This window comes from Carettochelys insculpta, chromosome 3 (genome assembly GCF_033958435.1).
Source record: "Carettochelys insculpta isolate YL-2023 chromosome 3, ASM3395843v1, whole genome shotgun sequence".
NCBI classification, from domain to species: Eukaryota; Metazoa; Chordata; order Testudines; family Carettochelyidae; genus Carettochelys; species Carettochelys insculpta.
Window position 1 is genome coordinate 197,701,403 of NC_134139.1, and position 13,518 is coordinate 197,714,920.

The 13,518-nt window shown below is 43.1% G+C and overlaps 1 protein-coding gene across 7 annotated transcripts in view; it reads left to right on the top strand.

Moving 5' to 3' along the window:
• Window positions 1-13,518, top strand: part of SUPT3H (SPT3 homolog, SAGA and STAGA complex component) — a 485,878-nt gene that overhangs the window by 405,332 nt on the left and 67,028 nt on the right. For all 7 annotated transcript variants that reach the window (XM_074991369.1, XM_074991373.1, XM_074991371.1 and 4 more), the window contains 4 exons: window positions 6,121-6,196; window positions 9,055-9,167; window positions 11,512-11,619; window positions 12,555-12,743. In XM_074991369.1, coding sequence (XP_074847470.1) covers window positions 6,121-6,196; window positions 9,055-9,167; window positions 11,512-11,619; window positions 12,555-12,743 — 486 coding nt within the window. The remainder of the gene's footprint in view (window positions 1-6,120; window positions 6,197-9,054; window positions 9,168-11,511; window positions 11,620-12,554; window positions 12,744-13,518) is intronic.

A 13,518-nucleotide genomic window follows, 5' to 3' on the forward strand; every position in this document is an offset into this window, starting at 1 on the left:
GTGGTGAGCAGGGCCAGCATTACAGGGTGGCAAGCAAGGCAGTTGTCCAGTGCCTCATGCCACATAGGGCTCCATGAAGCCAAGTAAGTTGCTCAAGCTTTGGGTTCAGCCCTTTAGCTACGTCTACATGGGGACACTACATCGAAATAGCTCCGATGGGCATAGGGAATGCATTCGGTGCCTGGGGCAATCACACGTTACCCAAAAGTGTTCCCATTGTGCTAAGCTCACAGCCAGGGCCAGGAAAGAGAGAGAAATGCGGCTGAAAATGCTCTTGTTTGATAAGGCTCTCCAGCCTGATGTGCCGGAGAGGCCTCAACCAGAGGGACCCCCTGGGCTCCATAAAAGGAAGGCGGCTTCCCTCACCTGCTCGGTGCAGAAACGGAGGAAGCTCTCTCCAGCCCGATCCCTGCTGGCGGTCTCAGCGAGTGGGACGGGCGCAGCACATAGTCCCCAGCCACATACCCAAACAAGCGGCAGTGCAGCAGCGCACGTGGCAGAGGCTGAGCCTCCGATTACCAAACAGCCGGCATGCGCAGCACTCAGAGCGGCGGCCAGGCAAGCGCCAGAACCGGCGGCACTGCCACAGGCAGCACCGACCCCTGTAGCGCCAGTGGTGCAGGGCCAACAGGCACGGAGCCTGCAGGCACCGGAGGACGTTACCCGCGTGGCACCGCAGCTGAGCGTGCCGAGTGCGGCGTTGACAGCGGGGCCAAGATCCCCAGCACGGGAGGGGGTGGTGCCAGCCCCGCAGGGGAGGGGAAAGGCGAGAGCAAACACCCGGCACCGCAGCCCTTCTCCGGACAGGGCTGCAATGCTACTATCAACCAGCCCTCCCCTTATGCTGCACACGCCACCCAGAAGATCTGGGTCTCTACCAACCTATCCAGAGCCGCCTCCTCCATTCCTCCAAACGAGTTTCACCATTGTCTGAATCATCACGGAGATCTTGCTGTCCCAGACATTGGGGGTACGCACCCCGAGAGTGGTCCAGGTCCCCATCCCCGGACCCGTGCCTTTGCTGCCATGGTCGCTCTTACCATGCTAGACACAGACACCCCAGGCATACACCTAGGGACAGGTCCCCCCCGGCCGTCCAATACCCCCGCGAACACTCTCGGCCGGGGATGGAAACACAGCTGTCTCAAGGGGAGTTAATTTTGGAACCCCGAGACTTTCCTTCGCAAGCCTCTAGCAAGCGGGTGTACCATCGGCCGCAAGAACCTGAAAGTTCGAGGGAGGTTTACCCTAGTGGTTCCTCCTCGTCCTCCCCTGAAGAGGCTATGGCCCCCAGGGACGTTGCTCTCCTGGACGACCTCAAACAGTTTCAGGAGTTGTTTAAAAGGGTGGCTTTCACACAAGGCATCCAAACAGCAGAGGTACAGGAGAAACATCACAAACTCCTGAAAAATTTGAGACCCCCGGCTTCATCCAAAATCACTATCCCGCTCGACGAAGCCATCATGGAGTCAGCCACCACCATATGGCAGACCCCGGCTTCCGCTCCACCTATAAACAAGAGAGCGGATAAGAAATACTTCATCCCGGTGAAGGGTATGGAGTTCCTCTTTAGTCACCCACAACCAAACTCACTAGTGGTAGAATCGTCTCAGCAGAGATCAAAGACTTCCCAGTACAAATCGGGGGGTTCAGACAAAGATGCCAAGAAGCTAGAGCTGTTTGGCAGGAAGGTATATTCCTCCTCCACCCTGTTATTGAGAATGGCAAATTATGCAGCACGTCTAGTGAACCATAATTTTGACAATTACTCCAGGCTTACTTCTCTCATGGATTCGCTTCCGGAAGATAAGAAGCCGGTGCTAAAGGCGATTGTGCAAGAGGGCTATGCGGCTTCGAGGACGGGAGTCCAGATTGCCCTGGACGTGGCAGACACGGCGGCACACTCAACGGCTACAGCAGTGGTCATGCGTAGAGAATCCTGGCTCCAGACATCGGGTATCCTGAGGGATCTGCAGGCGAAGATTGTTGATCTTCCCTTTGACACGCAGAAGTTGTTTGCAGACTCAACCGACTCGGTCCTCCACTCCAGTAAGGACTCCAGAGCTACACTTAGAACCCTGGGTATTTATACCCCTCCATATAGGAAGAAAAAGTATTACCCTCAGCAAAGACGATACCCGTACCCACCACAGCATGCTCAGTACCAACGGGGTTACGACCAAGGGCGACATCAACAGCAGCAACAGTATAGAACTCCCAGGCGACGTTCTCAACAAAGCCACGCATCCTCTGGGCAGGCCCAAAGGCAACAAGTTTGACGGGCAAATCGAGGACTGCACTATCACTACCATCGCGCAATGCCATTCCCAGCTAATGTTCCATCATCGCCTCCGACCGTTCCACCCCCAATGGCAAAAGATCATCGCAGACAAATGGGTACTGGAGATCATAGCCACACAGTAGCAGGCTTGAAAGTGGCTATTCTACAGCAAAGAAATTTCAGGACCAGACTCCAAAGAGAAATTTCTGAGCTACAATTCATCTGCAAATTCGATGCCTTCAGCTCAGGCTTAAAGAAAGACTGTGAATGGCTGGCTAAATACAAAAGCAGCTTCCCCTCCCTTGGTGTTCACACCTCCAGGCCAACTGCTGGTAGTAAGCCTCACCCTTGCTGACTGAGCTAACCTTGTTATCCCCACCCTTGCTCTGGCTTATTTATACCTGGCCCTGCAGATTTCCAAGACCAGCATCTGATGAAGTGAGTCTGTGCTCACGAAAGCTCATGCTCAAAACTTTTCTGTTAGTCTATAATGTGCCACAGGACCCTTCATTGCTGTTACAGATCCAGACTAACACTGCTACCCCTCCGATAGTTTCCTAGATAGTAATTTTCCATTTTATAAATGTGAAATTAATTGTTCCTTCCTCAGTGGAATACTTTGCATTTGCCCTAATTGAATTTCATCCTGTTTTCTTCGGACCATTTCTCCAGTTTGTCCAGATCATTTTGGATTTTTATCCTGTCCTCCAAAGCACTTTCAACCCCTCTCAGCTTGATATTGACTGCAAGCTTCTCCCTGTTTCAGTTCTTTGAGCTTCTCTGATGTCATCAGCAGAGATGAAGTAGGAGAAAGTTAAATTGGGGAGGACTGTCTCCAAGTAGTCTTTTGTGGATGTGAAATTGACCAGTGAAGGAGTGTACATTTGTTTAAGCCTCCCCCCCCCGCCTCTTTTCTCTCTCTCCCACTCCTCTCCCCCATCCCCCTGCCCATGCCTACTGGAGAATGGCTGCTTAAGCAGATGGTAGCTCTTTAAAACTTGGCTAGGATCAGTGTGTCTCTGTCTCTGAAAAACTGGTTTGTGTGCCTTACATGGAATTACAGTGTATTTTGATAACAGTCATATATACAGACTTTCATGACTTCAGAGATACTGTTGGTACACATATTCCAATAGGATAATGATATTGAGCGAATTATGAGTTCCAAACAATATCTCACAGAGACACTTTGTATAAAATTTATCATGGTCTTGTATAAGTGATGAACGTAACAGTATCGATTATCACACTGAGTGTGAAGTCTTCCATATGGGACAGTTCCTCATCTAGTGTAAATCAGGGTTGCTCCATTGCAGTCAATGGAACTCAAGCATATGCTTAAAATTAAGTATGCACATAAGTGCTTTAGTGAATCTTGGCTTAAATATAGAGGGTCAGATATTTGGCTTAGTTACGTATAAATGTGTATGATTTGAATACTTTGACTGTTGTGAGGCTCAGTGTTACGCAAAACTTTATTTTACATGTAACGTCATATAATTAAAATAATTCAATAAAATGTTTTCAAATTTATTTACATTTTTCTCAGATAGTTTTAAGTATCCTGTTAAATTTTCACTTTTTCCCTCTCCTCACTATCTTTGCTTTGTGAAGGATAAAATGAAGCCATGGTTTAATTGTTAAAATGCCAGCAGTCACAATCCCAGTGCTGCTGCATGTATCAAGCTGGTGCACAGCAAAGTGCACTCCATTGTTCTGCTGCTGGCTTGGTGCAGCCCCACAGCAATGGCAGTCTTATATTTGCTACAGTATCAGTAGTGGTCATTTCAAAAGGACTTAGGGCTCAAGGTATACCTACACGTTCCCCTAGGTTGATATGACCTGTGAATTGTATCATTCAGCTGTGTGAATAAGCCAACCTCCCACACAGCCAAGTGACATAAGTTCGTGGAATCATAGACTTCTATGGCTGGAAGGAACTTCAGGACATAATTGAGTCCAACCCCCTGCCCAAAGTAGGACCAACCCCAACTAAAATCATCCCAGCCAGGGCTTTGTCAAGCTGGGACGTAAAAAGCGCTAAGGATGGAAGTTCCACCACCTCTCTAGATAAACCATTTCAGTGCTTCACCACCCTCCTGGTGAAATAGTTTTTCCTGATATCCAACCTACATTACCCGCTCTGTAACTTGAAATCATTGCTCCATGTTCTGCCATCCATCACTACTGAGAACAGACTCTCCATCCTCCTTAGAAGCCCACCTACAGGAAGTTGAAGGCTGCTATCATATCACCTGTCATTCTTCTCTTCTGCAAACCAAATAAGCCCAAATCCCTCAGCCTCTCCTTATGGGTCATGTGTTGCAGCCCCCTAATCATTCTTGTTGTCCTCCACTGGACCCTTTCCTATGCATCCACATCCTTTCGATACTGGGCACTCCAGAACTGGATGTAGTACTCCTGATGAGGCTTCACCGGTGCCAAATACAGGGAAATAATAATTTATCAAGATCTGCTGGAAATGCTCTTCTTAATGCACCCCAATATACTGCTAGCGTTCTTGGTTACCAGGGCACACTGTTGACTCATATCCAGTTTCTCATCCACTGTAATCCCCAGGTCCTTTTCTGTTGTGCTACTACTTAGCCAGTTGAACCCCAGTTTATAACAATGCTTGGGATTCGTGCATCTTAAGTGAGGGACTTTGCGCTTGTCCTCATTAAACCTCATCAGATTTCTTTTGGCCCAATCCTACAATGTATCTAGGTCATTCTGGACCCTATCCCTATCCTCCATTATATCTACCTATCTCCCTAGCTTAGCGTCATCTGCAAATTTGTTGAGGGAGCAATCCATCCCCTCATTCAGGTCATTAATAAAGATTTTGAACAATGTCTGCCCTAGAACTGATCCTTGGCACTCCACTTGAAACAGACTGCCAACTGGACATAGAGCCATTGATCGCTACCTGTTGGGCCCGATCATCTAGCCAGCTTTCTATCCACCTTACAGTCCATGTATCCAATCCATGCTTCCTTAACTTATAGGCAAGAATATTGTGGGAGACTGTATCAAAAGTTTTGCTAAAGTCAAGGTATATCACGTTCATTGACTTCCTGAGGTCCACAGAACAAGTTACCTCATCATAGAAGCTAATCAGATTTGTCAGGCATGACGTGTCCTTGGTGAATCCATGTTGACTATTCCTGATCGCTTTCCCCTCTTCCAAGGGGTTCAAAACGGATTCTTTGAGGATCCCCTCCATGATTTTTTCTGGGGACTGACGTAAGGTTGACCAGTCTAGAGTTCTCTGTATTGTCCTTCTTTCCTTTTTTTAAAAAGATGGGAACTATATTTGCTTTTTTCCAATCATCTAGGATCTATACCAATCTCCAGAAGTTTTCAAAGATAATGGCCAAAGGCTCTGCAATAACATTTGCCGATTCCCTCAGTACCCTCGGGTGCATTAAATCCAGACCTGTGGATTTGTGTACATGAGGGTTACCAATTTCAAAAGAAAATAGATATTTTTAATTTATCTCAAAATAGCAGTTGGGTTGTGCAGACTCTAACTTAGTTATTTCAAAGTAGGGCTTCTGTGTAGACCTACCCTCAGGGTCAGAGCCCTAACTGCTCCGAATATACAAGAATATATATGAGCAAACTTCTGGAATCAAATTTCTGAATCTTACCCTTGGCAAATATGACCCATATGAAAATAACCCCATCCTGTATTGTTTTGTGCATCTTTATGCTATTAAAATCACATTTAATTTTTGAGTTAATTTCAGAGTTATGCCTGCAAGAATTTATTTTGCAGCATGTAGTTCTTGTCTGAATAAGGTACATTATTTAAAAATCTATCTGTTGTTTTTCAGAGAGCAGAAAGACAAACGCGACTGATGGACTCAGCCCAGTATGCCGAATTTTGTGAAAGTCGCCAGTTAAGCTTTTGTAAGTACATCACATAACCTCACAGTGCTCCCTGTGAGCTGGGCACTTGTGCAGCTGCTTAAGAGAAATTCAAATTCCACCTCTAGCTGATTAACAGAACATCCACAGATAGGTTTTTGTTTCTACTAATGGTGCACATGCTTCAGTACAGATAAAAATTTTTCCACATATAGCTGGAAAGAAATCACCAGATGGATGGAAAAGATTAGAGAGAACATTGCACATAAGTTCTATACAGTATTTTGATGTGCAGTTATTTTATGTACGCTGTAGAACCTTATTGATACCTTTATTGGAAATATATCCATTTAATCCATGAAAAGAGTATGTTAGGTTCTCTGTCCTCATAACTACTAAATGATGCTAATTTATTCCACCTTATTGAGATCAGGTAGACCATTTTATTATTTTTACTTTTCCCTGTTTTCACAGCACACAAATATTTTGGTTCAGGGTGATAATATAAAATAAATAAATAAAACTTTTAACCAGCTTATGTATTAAAATACCCATGTTTGTATGCAGCACATCTCATTATTGTCATAAACAGCTGATTATTGAAGTTATGGTTGTTAATACTTCTGAAGGCATTTAAAATTAACTAATGGTAGCAAGTTTTCCTTTTTTACTTCTGAATCCATAGACATACAAATGGCTTTGTAAAGAGTCTTTTCTAGTTTAAGCTCTAACCTCCTGCTGTGGAATTTATTCAGCATCAGCCAAATTCATCAGCACACGCCTTTCCAGCACTTAATAACATGATGACAGAATTAGGGCTTTGCTAGCACTGAAGACAAACTTACTATAAGTGCTTATGGGCCACAAATATAGGGGTTGTAAATTCATGGGCTTGATCATGTAGAAAAACATCATTACAGAAGTGATTACATGATGACTAAAGCTTCAGGTTAAAGGTCAAAGAGAAAATGAAGTGAAAGAGCCAGTAAAGCATGACAAAATCGCACATGACCCTCAACAATACAAAATCGAACACAATGGTGTCTTTAAATGAACGATGCCTGTCTTGTTCTGTATAACAAGGCATTTGAACTGGGTGCATAAGTGATTCATTTATGTACCATAAAGTGCAAATAAATGACACATCCAAAATAGCACTCTGTGTCAATGTCAACAAATGTAGGAACCCCTATTTTATAAGTATTTGTTCTTTTTCTTATTCACTGTGTTTCAAAAGCTGAGATGAGATTTGGTATCAGACATCTGTGAGCCATTAGGCAAATGGTATTTCAGATTGGATTATTTCAGCCAACGGGATCTTTGTGATAATGCCATCTTTAAACCTAAAAATTATAATCAGAGTTCAGCACAAAATATAAGTCTTCTGTTTGCAAAATAACCTTGAATGTTGGTGACCTGGAGATCACGGTTATTTTTAAATGATCTGATGGATAATTTTGCTACATTTTTGAATAACCTGGTCTCATTTTCTCCTCACAGTTAATATCAATCAAGTGGTTAGTTGACATCAGTGGGCTATTACTGGTGGAATACCAGTGAGAAGAATTTATCCATAATTTAAATACTGAGCATAAAGCAAACCAAGCAATATAGTTAATATGGTAAACAGCACATGGGCTTTTACTAAAAATTAAGGCAAAAGACCTTTTTACCTTGTTTCCCTTATTTGTAGTAGAAATTGAATTTAAAAAAAGCAGCATGTTTAAAATAATAAACCCATATTACTACAGCTAAAGCTATTATTAACTCTTGAGGAGTAACCCAAAGTTAGTCTATATGTATATATTTAGAGTCTGTCTGTTCTGTTTGTTCAACAACTCTTTTTAAACCATAAGAGCTATGATCATAAAATTTGGTATGCAGCTTCCTCTTACCCTAACTTAAACTAGGGTCAAGGTTCGCTTGTGCCTGGAAACTGGGAAATGCCTGAAATCCCAGGAATTCCCAGAGCATGAAAAGGGAGGGGGTGGGAGGAGGAGGGAGGCAAAAGGGAGGGGCACAGACAATCAGGACACAATACTCAGAGTGGCCGCTGGGAGCAGCTGCAGCACTAGGAGAGAGATCAGGCAACAAGGACCAAAAGCCAGAGGGCTGGCTGTAGTTGGTGGTCTTTTAGCTGTCTGGGGAAAGTCTCCCTTGGTGGTCACAATTTTCAGACATTTGGTTAACACAGCAGAGGAATGCAGGAAATGAACTGTGAGAAGATGTGGTCAGATACCAACAGCCGCTTGTGAGGCATATTTTTTCCCATGCTGCACCTGTGAAAATAGCCAGAATGCTACGGGGCTCAGGAAACTGTCAGATACGTTCCTGCAACAGTCGATTTTGGTGACTTGTGTGTGGCATCAATGAGTCAATTTTATGGGGAGCCCGCGGGAAGGTGAGGATGCTCAAAATCGAATGGTTAAAACCCATCCAGCTTTAGTAACTCAATTTTAATAAAACTAATTTTAGCTCAATGTGTAGATGTTGCCTTAGTCTCTAAGATGCTGCAGGAGTCTTCATTGTTTTTTACAGATACAGACTAACTCCTCTGAGATTCTTCTCCATAATGGACTGTAAATCTAATCTTTCCTGTCTGTCCCCACTGTACTTCTACACTGTTTACTGCACCTTCTTCTTTCTCTTTCCTTCTAGAGGGTCATAGCCTTCCCTTATAGGCTACCCAAAGTGCTGCCTGGGGAATTATGCCCTCCCCCCATTAATCTCTCTGTCTCACTCTAACCCCTTCTTTGAATCCTTCCTCTAGCTCTCTCTTGCCCTTCACATGAAGTTCTACATAGTGTATGACTTTTAATATGTCAGATTAGAAGTAAGCAAATAAGAATGTAAATCTGTTGTTAACCTTAACTTTTGTTCACTTTGCTTTGAACTGACAGCTAAGAAAGCTTCCAAGTTTCGTGATTGGCTGGACTGCAGCAGCATGGAAATAAAGCCAAATGCAGTTGCCATGGAGATTTTGGCATATTTAGCATATGAAACTGTGGCACAGGTAAGGAAATGTGCCTTATCTCATGTGATACAGCAGAACAAACTTATCTAGTAATCTTAAATATCTTCCAGGTAACCTCAGCAGATACATCACACTGTTAACATATTTTTAAATGTAAAGATTAGCAGCTAAGAGGCCACTGAAACCACTCACTTTGCTATGGGCTTGTCTACACTGCTGGGATTTGGTGGGGGGTGGAGGGGAATAGAGCGTTCACACTGCCATGCCTAAAAAGATGAGATAAGAGGGCTTTTCCCTCAAAATATAACTCCATCTCTGTGAATGACTTTCATTGACCTCCCACCCAGATCAAAAAATTAATGCGTGTGAACAAAGCACAGCTTTTGTGAATGCTCCTTTGCAATGTGTGGCTGTGAATTCTATCTATAAATGGGAACACTCCATTTTGCAATGCTGTGGTTGTGTGAGTGTGATTTTTTGGCTTTGTTTATTTCAACCTTGGGAGGTCCAAAAGAGTATTGTCAAAAAAAAAATGCAGTGCAGACACAGCCTGTGGGAGCTCTGGCAATTCACTTGGGTTCAGTCATCCCAATGGTGTATAAAAAGGAGGATTTTGCGGCAATAAAATGTTACCTAGTAGCCAACCCGTCTGCATACACAGATTACTCAGCACATTTTTAAAAGCTCTTGAGGACATTTGAATTCTGATTCTTAAGTGTATTCCACATGTGCCCAAGTCCAGAGGTACATGAAAAGCTGTGTCCATTGGCTCACATATGGGCAGTTGCCCTCTGAGCATGACCTTGAAAGCAAAGCATAGAGCTGCTAAACCCCAGGACTCATTGAACTTCATAGGAGTACCTCCTACTCTCACAGGATACCAGGACATAACTCCATCCAAGGCTTATTCATGAGAGAAGCGATCCCTCCCTGACACCATCCAGTCCTCTGCTGCAGATGCAGCTTGGGGGACTGCCATTTTTCAAACTTCTTTACATCTGGTACCTTTGTACCACCCTCTGGTCTGAACACAGCTTATCAGTCACTCACATATGGAGTAGACATGGGGACCAGCACTAGGAGAAGTGGAGTTGACTTACTTGTAACTGTAAGGTGGTTGAAATGTGCCCTATCAGTATTTCACTACCCACCCTCCATCCTTCTGTTTCGGATCCTGTTGGATTTGTGGTGGGAGAGGTGGCAGCCAGCACTACCTCTTATGCCTTTGGTATGGAACACAAAGAGCACAATTGCATGTGTGAGGACCAGTCAACACTGTTGGTTTAGAATTTGTGGGCTCAGGTGCATGGCAGGCATGCATGCCATGTGTTGAATATAGCTAGGGACCACACACCTCAAAGAACTTCCTGTTATAGATAAGTAGCATCCAGTTCTTCAATAGAAAGTAACTTATTGAAGTTCAAACTGAAGTTCAAATTAAAGAGGCATTTATAGTTTCACAGTGTTTCAGGTCAGAAGGAGTCATTAGATCGTCTTGCTGACCTCTTATATAACACAGGCTATTGCAATACATCCAGTTACCACACTATTGAGTCCAATAACGTGGGATAGACCAAAGCTTTTCACTTTTCTGCTGGCTAAACTTTGTATCACATGCAGAGAACAGGAGAGATGAGGCCCTTCTATGTCAGGAAACTTCTACGTCCTTCTATGGCAGAAAAAAACACAATTCCTGTCAGTCCGACCTGAAGTAACATTCCTTCCAAACTCCATATCTGATAATCAGTAGGACCCTGAGCATGTAAGCAAGACACACCATCCAAGCATCTGAGGGAAAGGATTCTCTTTGCCGCCTCAGAACATTGGTCCTCCCCATCTTGTGTCTCACTCTTGAGATGTGGTCGCTTCCTGATGCTTCAACAGAAGGTGGAGAGGAAAAAACACAAAAACACCCATCCTGTTGTACTTTGAGGGGAAGGGGAATCGTTGACTGCTGCAGACTGAATTGCAAGCAGAGTTAGGTAAGAATAGAGTGAGCATTCAGAGAGAAATGCAAAATTTCCCATTCTTTCCATGGTCTATAAAGGAAGGAAATGAGTAGAGGGATTCTTATGTTCACAGACTCCATAACCAACAGGAACAGATGCCTTCTGCACAGAGACTTTAGACCTTCTCCTAGAAGCTGATTAAAGCTCATCTTAAAAAAAAAAAAAAAAAAAATCTCCCCTTAAAGACTTCAGATGATGATGAAATCCTCTTTCTGTGGTAAACTTTTCCATTTAAATACCATTTCTGCTAGGAAATTGTGTCTTATGTCAAAACTGAATTTGTGTCACCACACGTACAGTGTCTTCCTTCACTTTTGAGGTACAATTTGTAAGCAATTCATCGTCTTTAATTGTTCATTTTTTTGCTCTTCTAGTTGGTGGATTTGGCTCTTTTGGTCAAACAGGATATGGCTCCCAAAGCAGGTGACCCTTTCACTCATGCAATATCTGCTACTTTTATACAATATCATCATTCTGCTGAGGTAAATACTTGTTTTATATTTAATATTGTCAGTATAACCATCATTGTATAAGAACAGAAATAAATGTTATAGGTAGGTGGCTATGTATTTTATGTGCACATGTATTTTTTGGATCTTTTGAGTTCCTTGTAGTAGGTATTTTTATCTGACGGATGTTGATGTGTTGGTGTGGGGAGAATCACTGTTAGATGTATTCAGAAATGTTCGTATTAAAGACTACACTTGAACCTCTATAATCTGGGAACACCTCTATTTGGACTCTGGCGTGGGAAAGAGGAAGTGGCTCTGTGTGCTGCCGCTCCCACTCCCTCACCAGGTGAATGCACAGCAACGCAGCAAAGTGCTGGTCTGAAGGCTTTTCCCCCGCTGCTTCCATAGTGGCAAGTGGCGGTAACTGGGAGCGGTGAGGGGTGCAGAGCCACATATGACCTGAGCAGCAGAGCACTAGATAAGCACCTTGCCCCCATCTCCCTCACACCCAGACCCCACACTGCATCCTCTTCGTGCGCCATCCCTCCAACACCCCGCATCCCTGCCTCACTCAAGCACCCTTCATTATTGCAAATACTCATGGTCTGGAAAATTTCAAGGTCTGGCATAGCCGGATTAAAGAGGTTCATGTGTTTTGAAAACTATTGAATACAGCTTTAAGAATGAAAAATCTTTCTTCTTCTACAGAAATTATCATTTCCAGCCCAGAATTACTACTTATATGTAGACCTTTATTCCAGCATTGAAAATTAATAATCATATGAGCAATAACAGGTGCAGTAATTGCTGTAATTGTCTGGCCCAGCAATTGTAGTAATTTCCAGAATGCACCGATGGAATGTTGTATTATGCTGCTTGTAACAGTAAGCCCAGGAAAGCAATGAAGCATTTTTTTTAAAAAAATCCTCATTTTGCAATGACTGCTTGACTTTCTGTTTTGATAGCCACATCTCTTAGGCCAGGCCACAAGTATGAAGAGCAGTCTTGACTCCCCTGAAAACACACCACCTCCTACACCCACTCCCCCAGCATCTGCTGGCCCACAACATCTTGGGAAGTCCTTGTCAGGAGCCCTGGGAAATGGAGGCATTGGACAAGACTCCACCAAAGTCAAACAGCGAAAAAGAAAAAAGGTTGGTATGGGTGAGGCAATAGTAGATAGTCACTTAAGATATCAGCTGAAGATCTTGATCTTTTTCTTGAATTTGAAATCTTCATTTTGAAAACTCAGTGGCAAAACATGGCACTTTAAAGATCAAAATTGCTGAAAAGGCTTATAAACTTCAATCTCCTTATTTTTATCTCAGTAAGTTCAACTTAAATATTTGGTGCTTTGAATTAAACTCTATCTATTAAACTTCATCTCACATTCAAGATACCCAAAGCCAGTATTACATGCATAGCTTTCTCTGTAATCTCAAGTGTCCTAAGAAAGGTTGTACTTATCAAAATTAAAGCAGGAAAAAATGAGTAAATGAAGAGGGTTGTCTCTTTTTTCTGTACTCTTCAGATGTTTTGGGAAATCTTGGAAAATATGTTACTGTGTGTCATGGTGGACATGTATGAATTGAATCATTAGTGTTGCTTTCATATTTATAATATATGTTATTTTCTTGCAACAAATACATTTCTCTACTAATTGTTACACTATCAACAAACAAGGTGTATATATGCTTCTCAGAGACTCAGAGGAGGGATGGACACTCCCAATATAATCCAACTTTTCTTCTCTGATAAATTAACTGTTTCAGTTGACTTTGTGTCATACCACAAACCTGTGAATAACTCTTTGATGAGCTATAAAAAATATTTGCCCTAGGAGAGAGGTCTACAGCCTTTCCAAGGTGGAGTCCAAAATTTGACCTTTTGACCACTAGATGTGGTCCAAGTACCAGTAATACTTTTTAA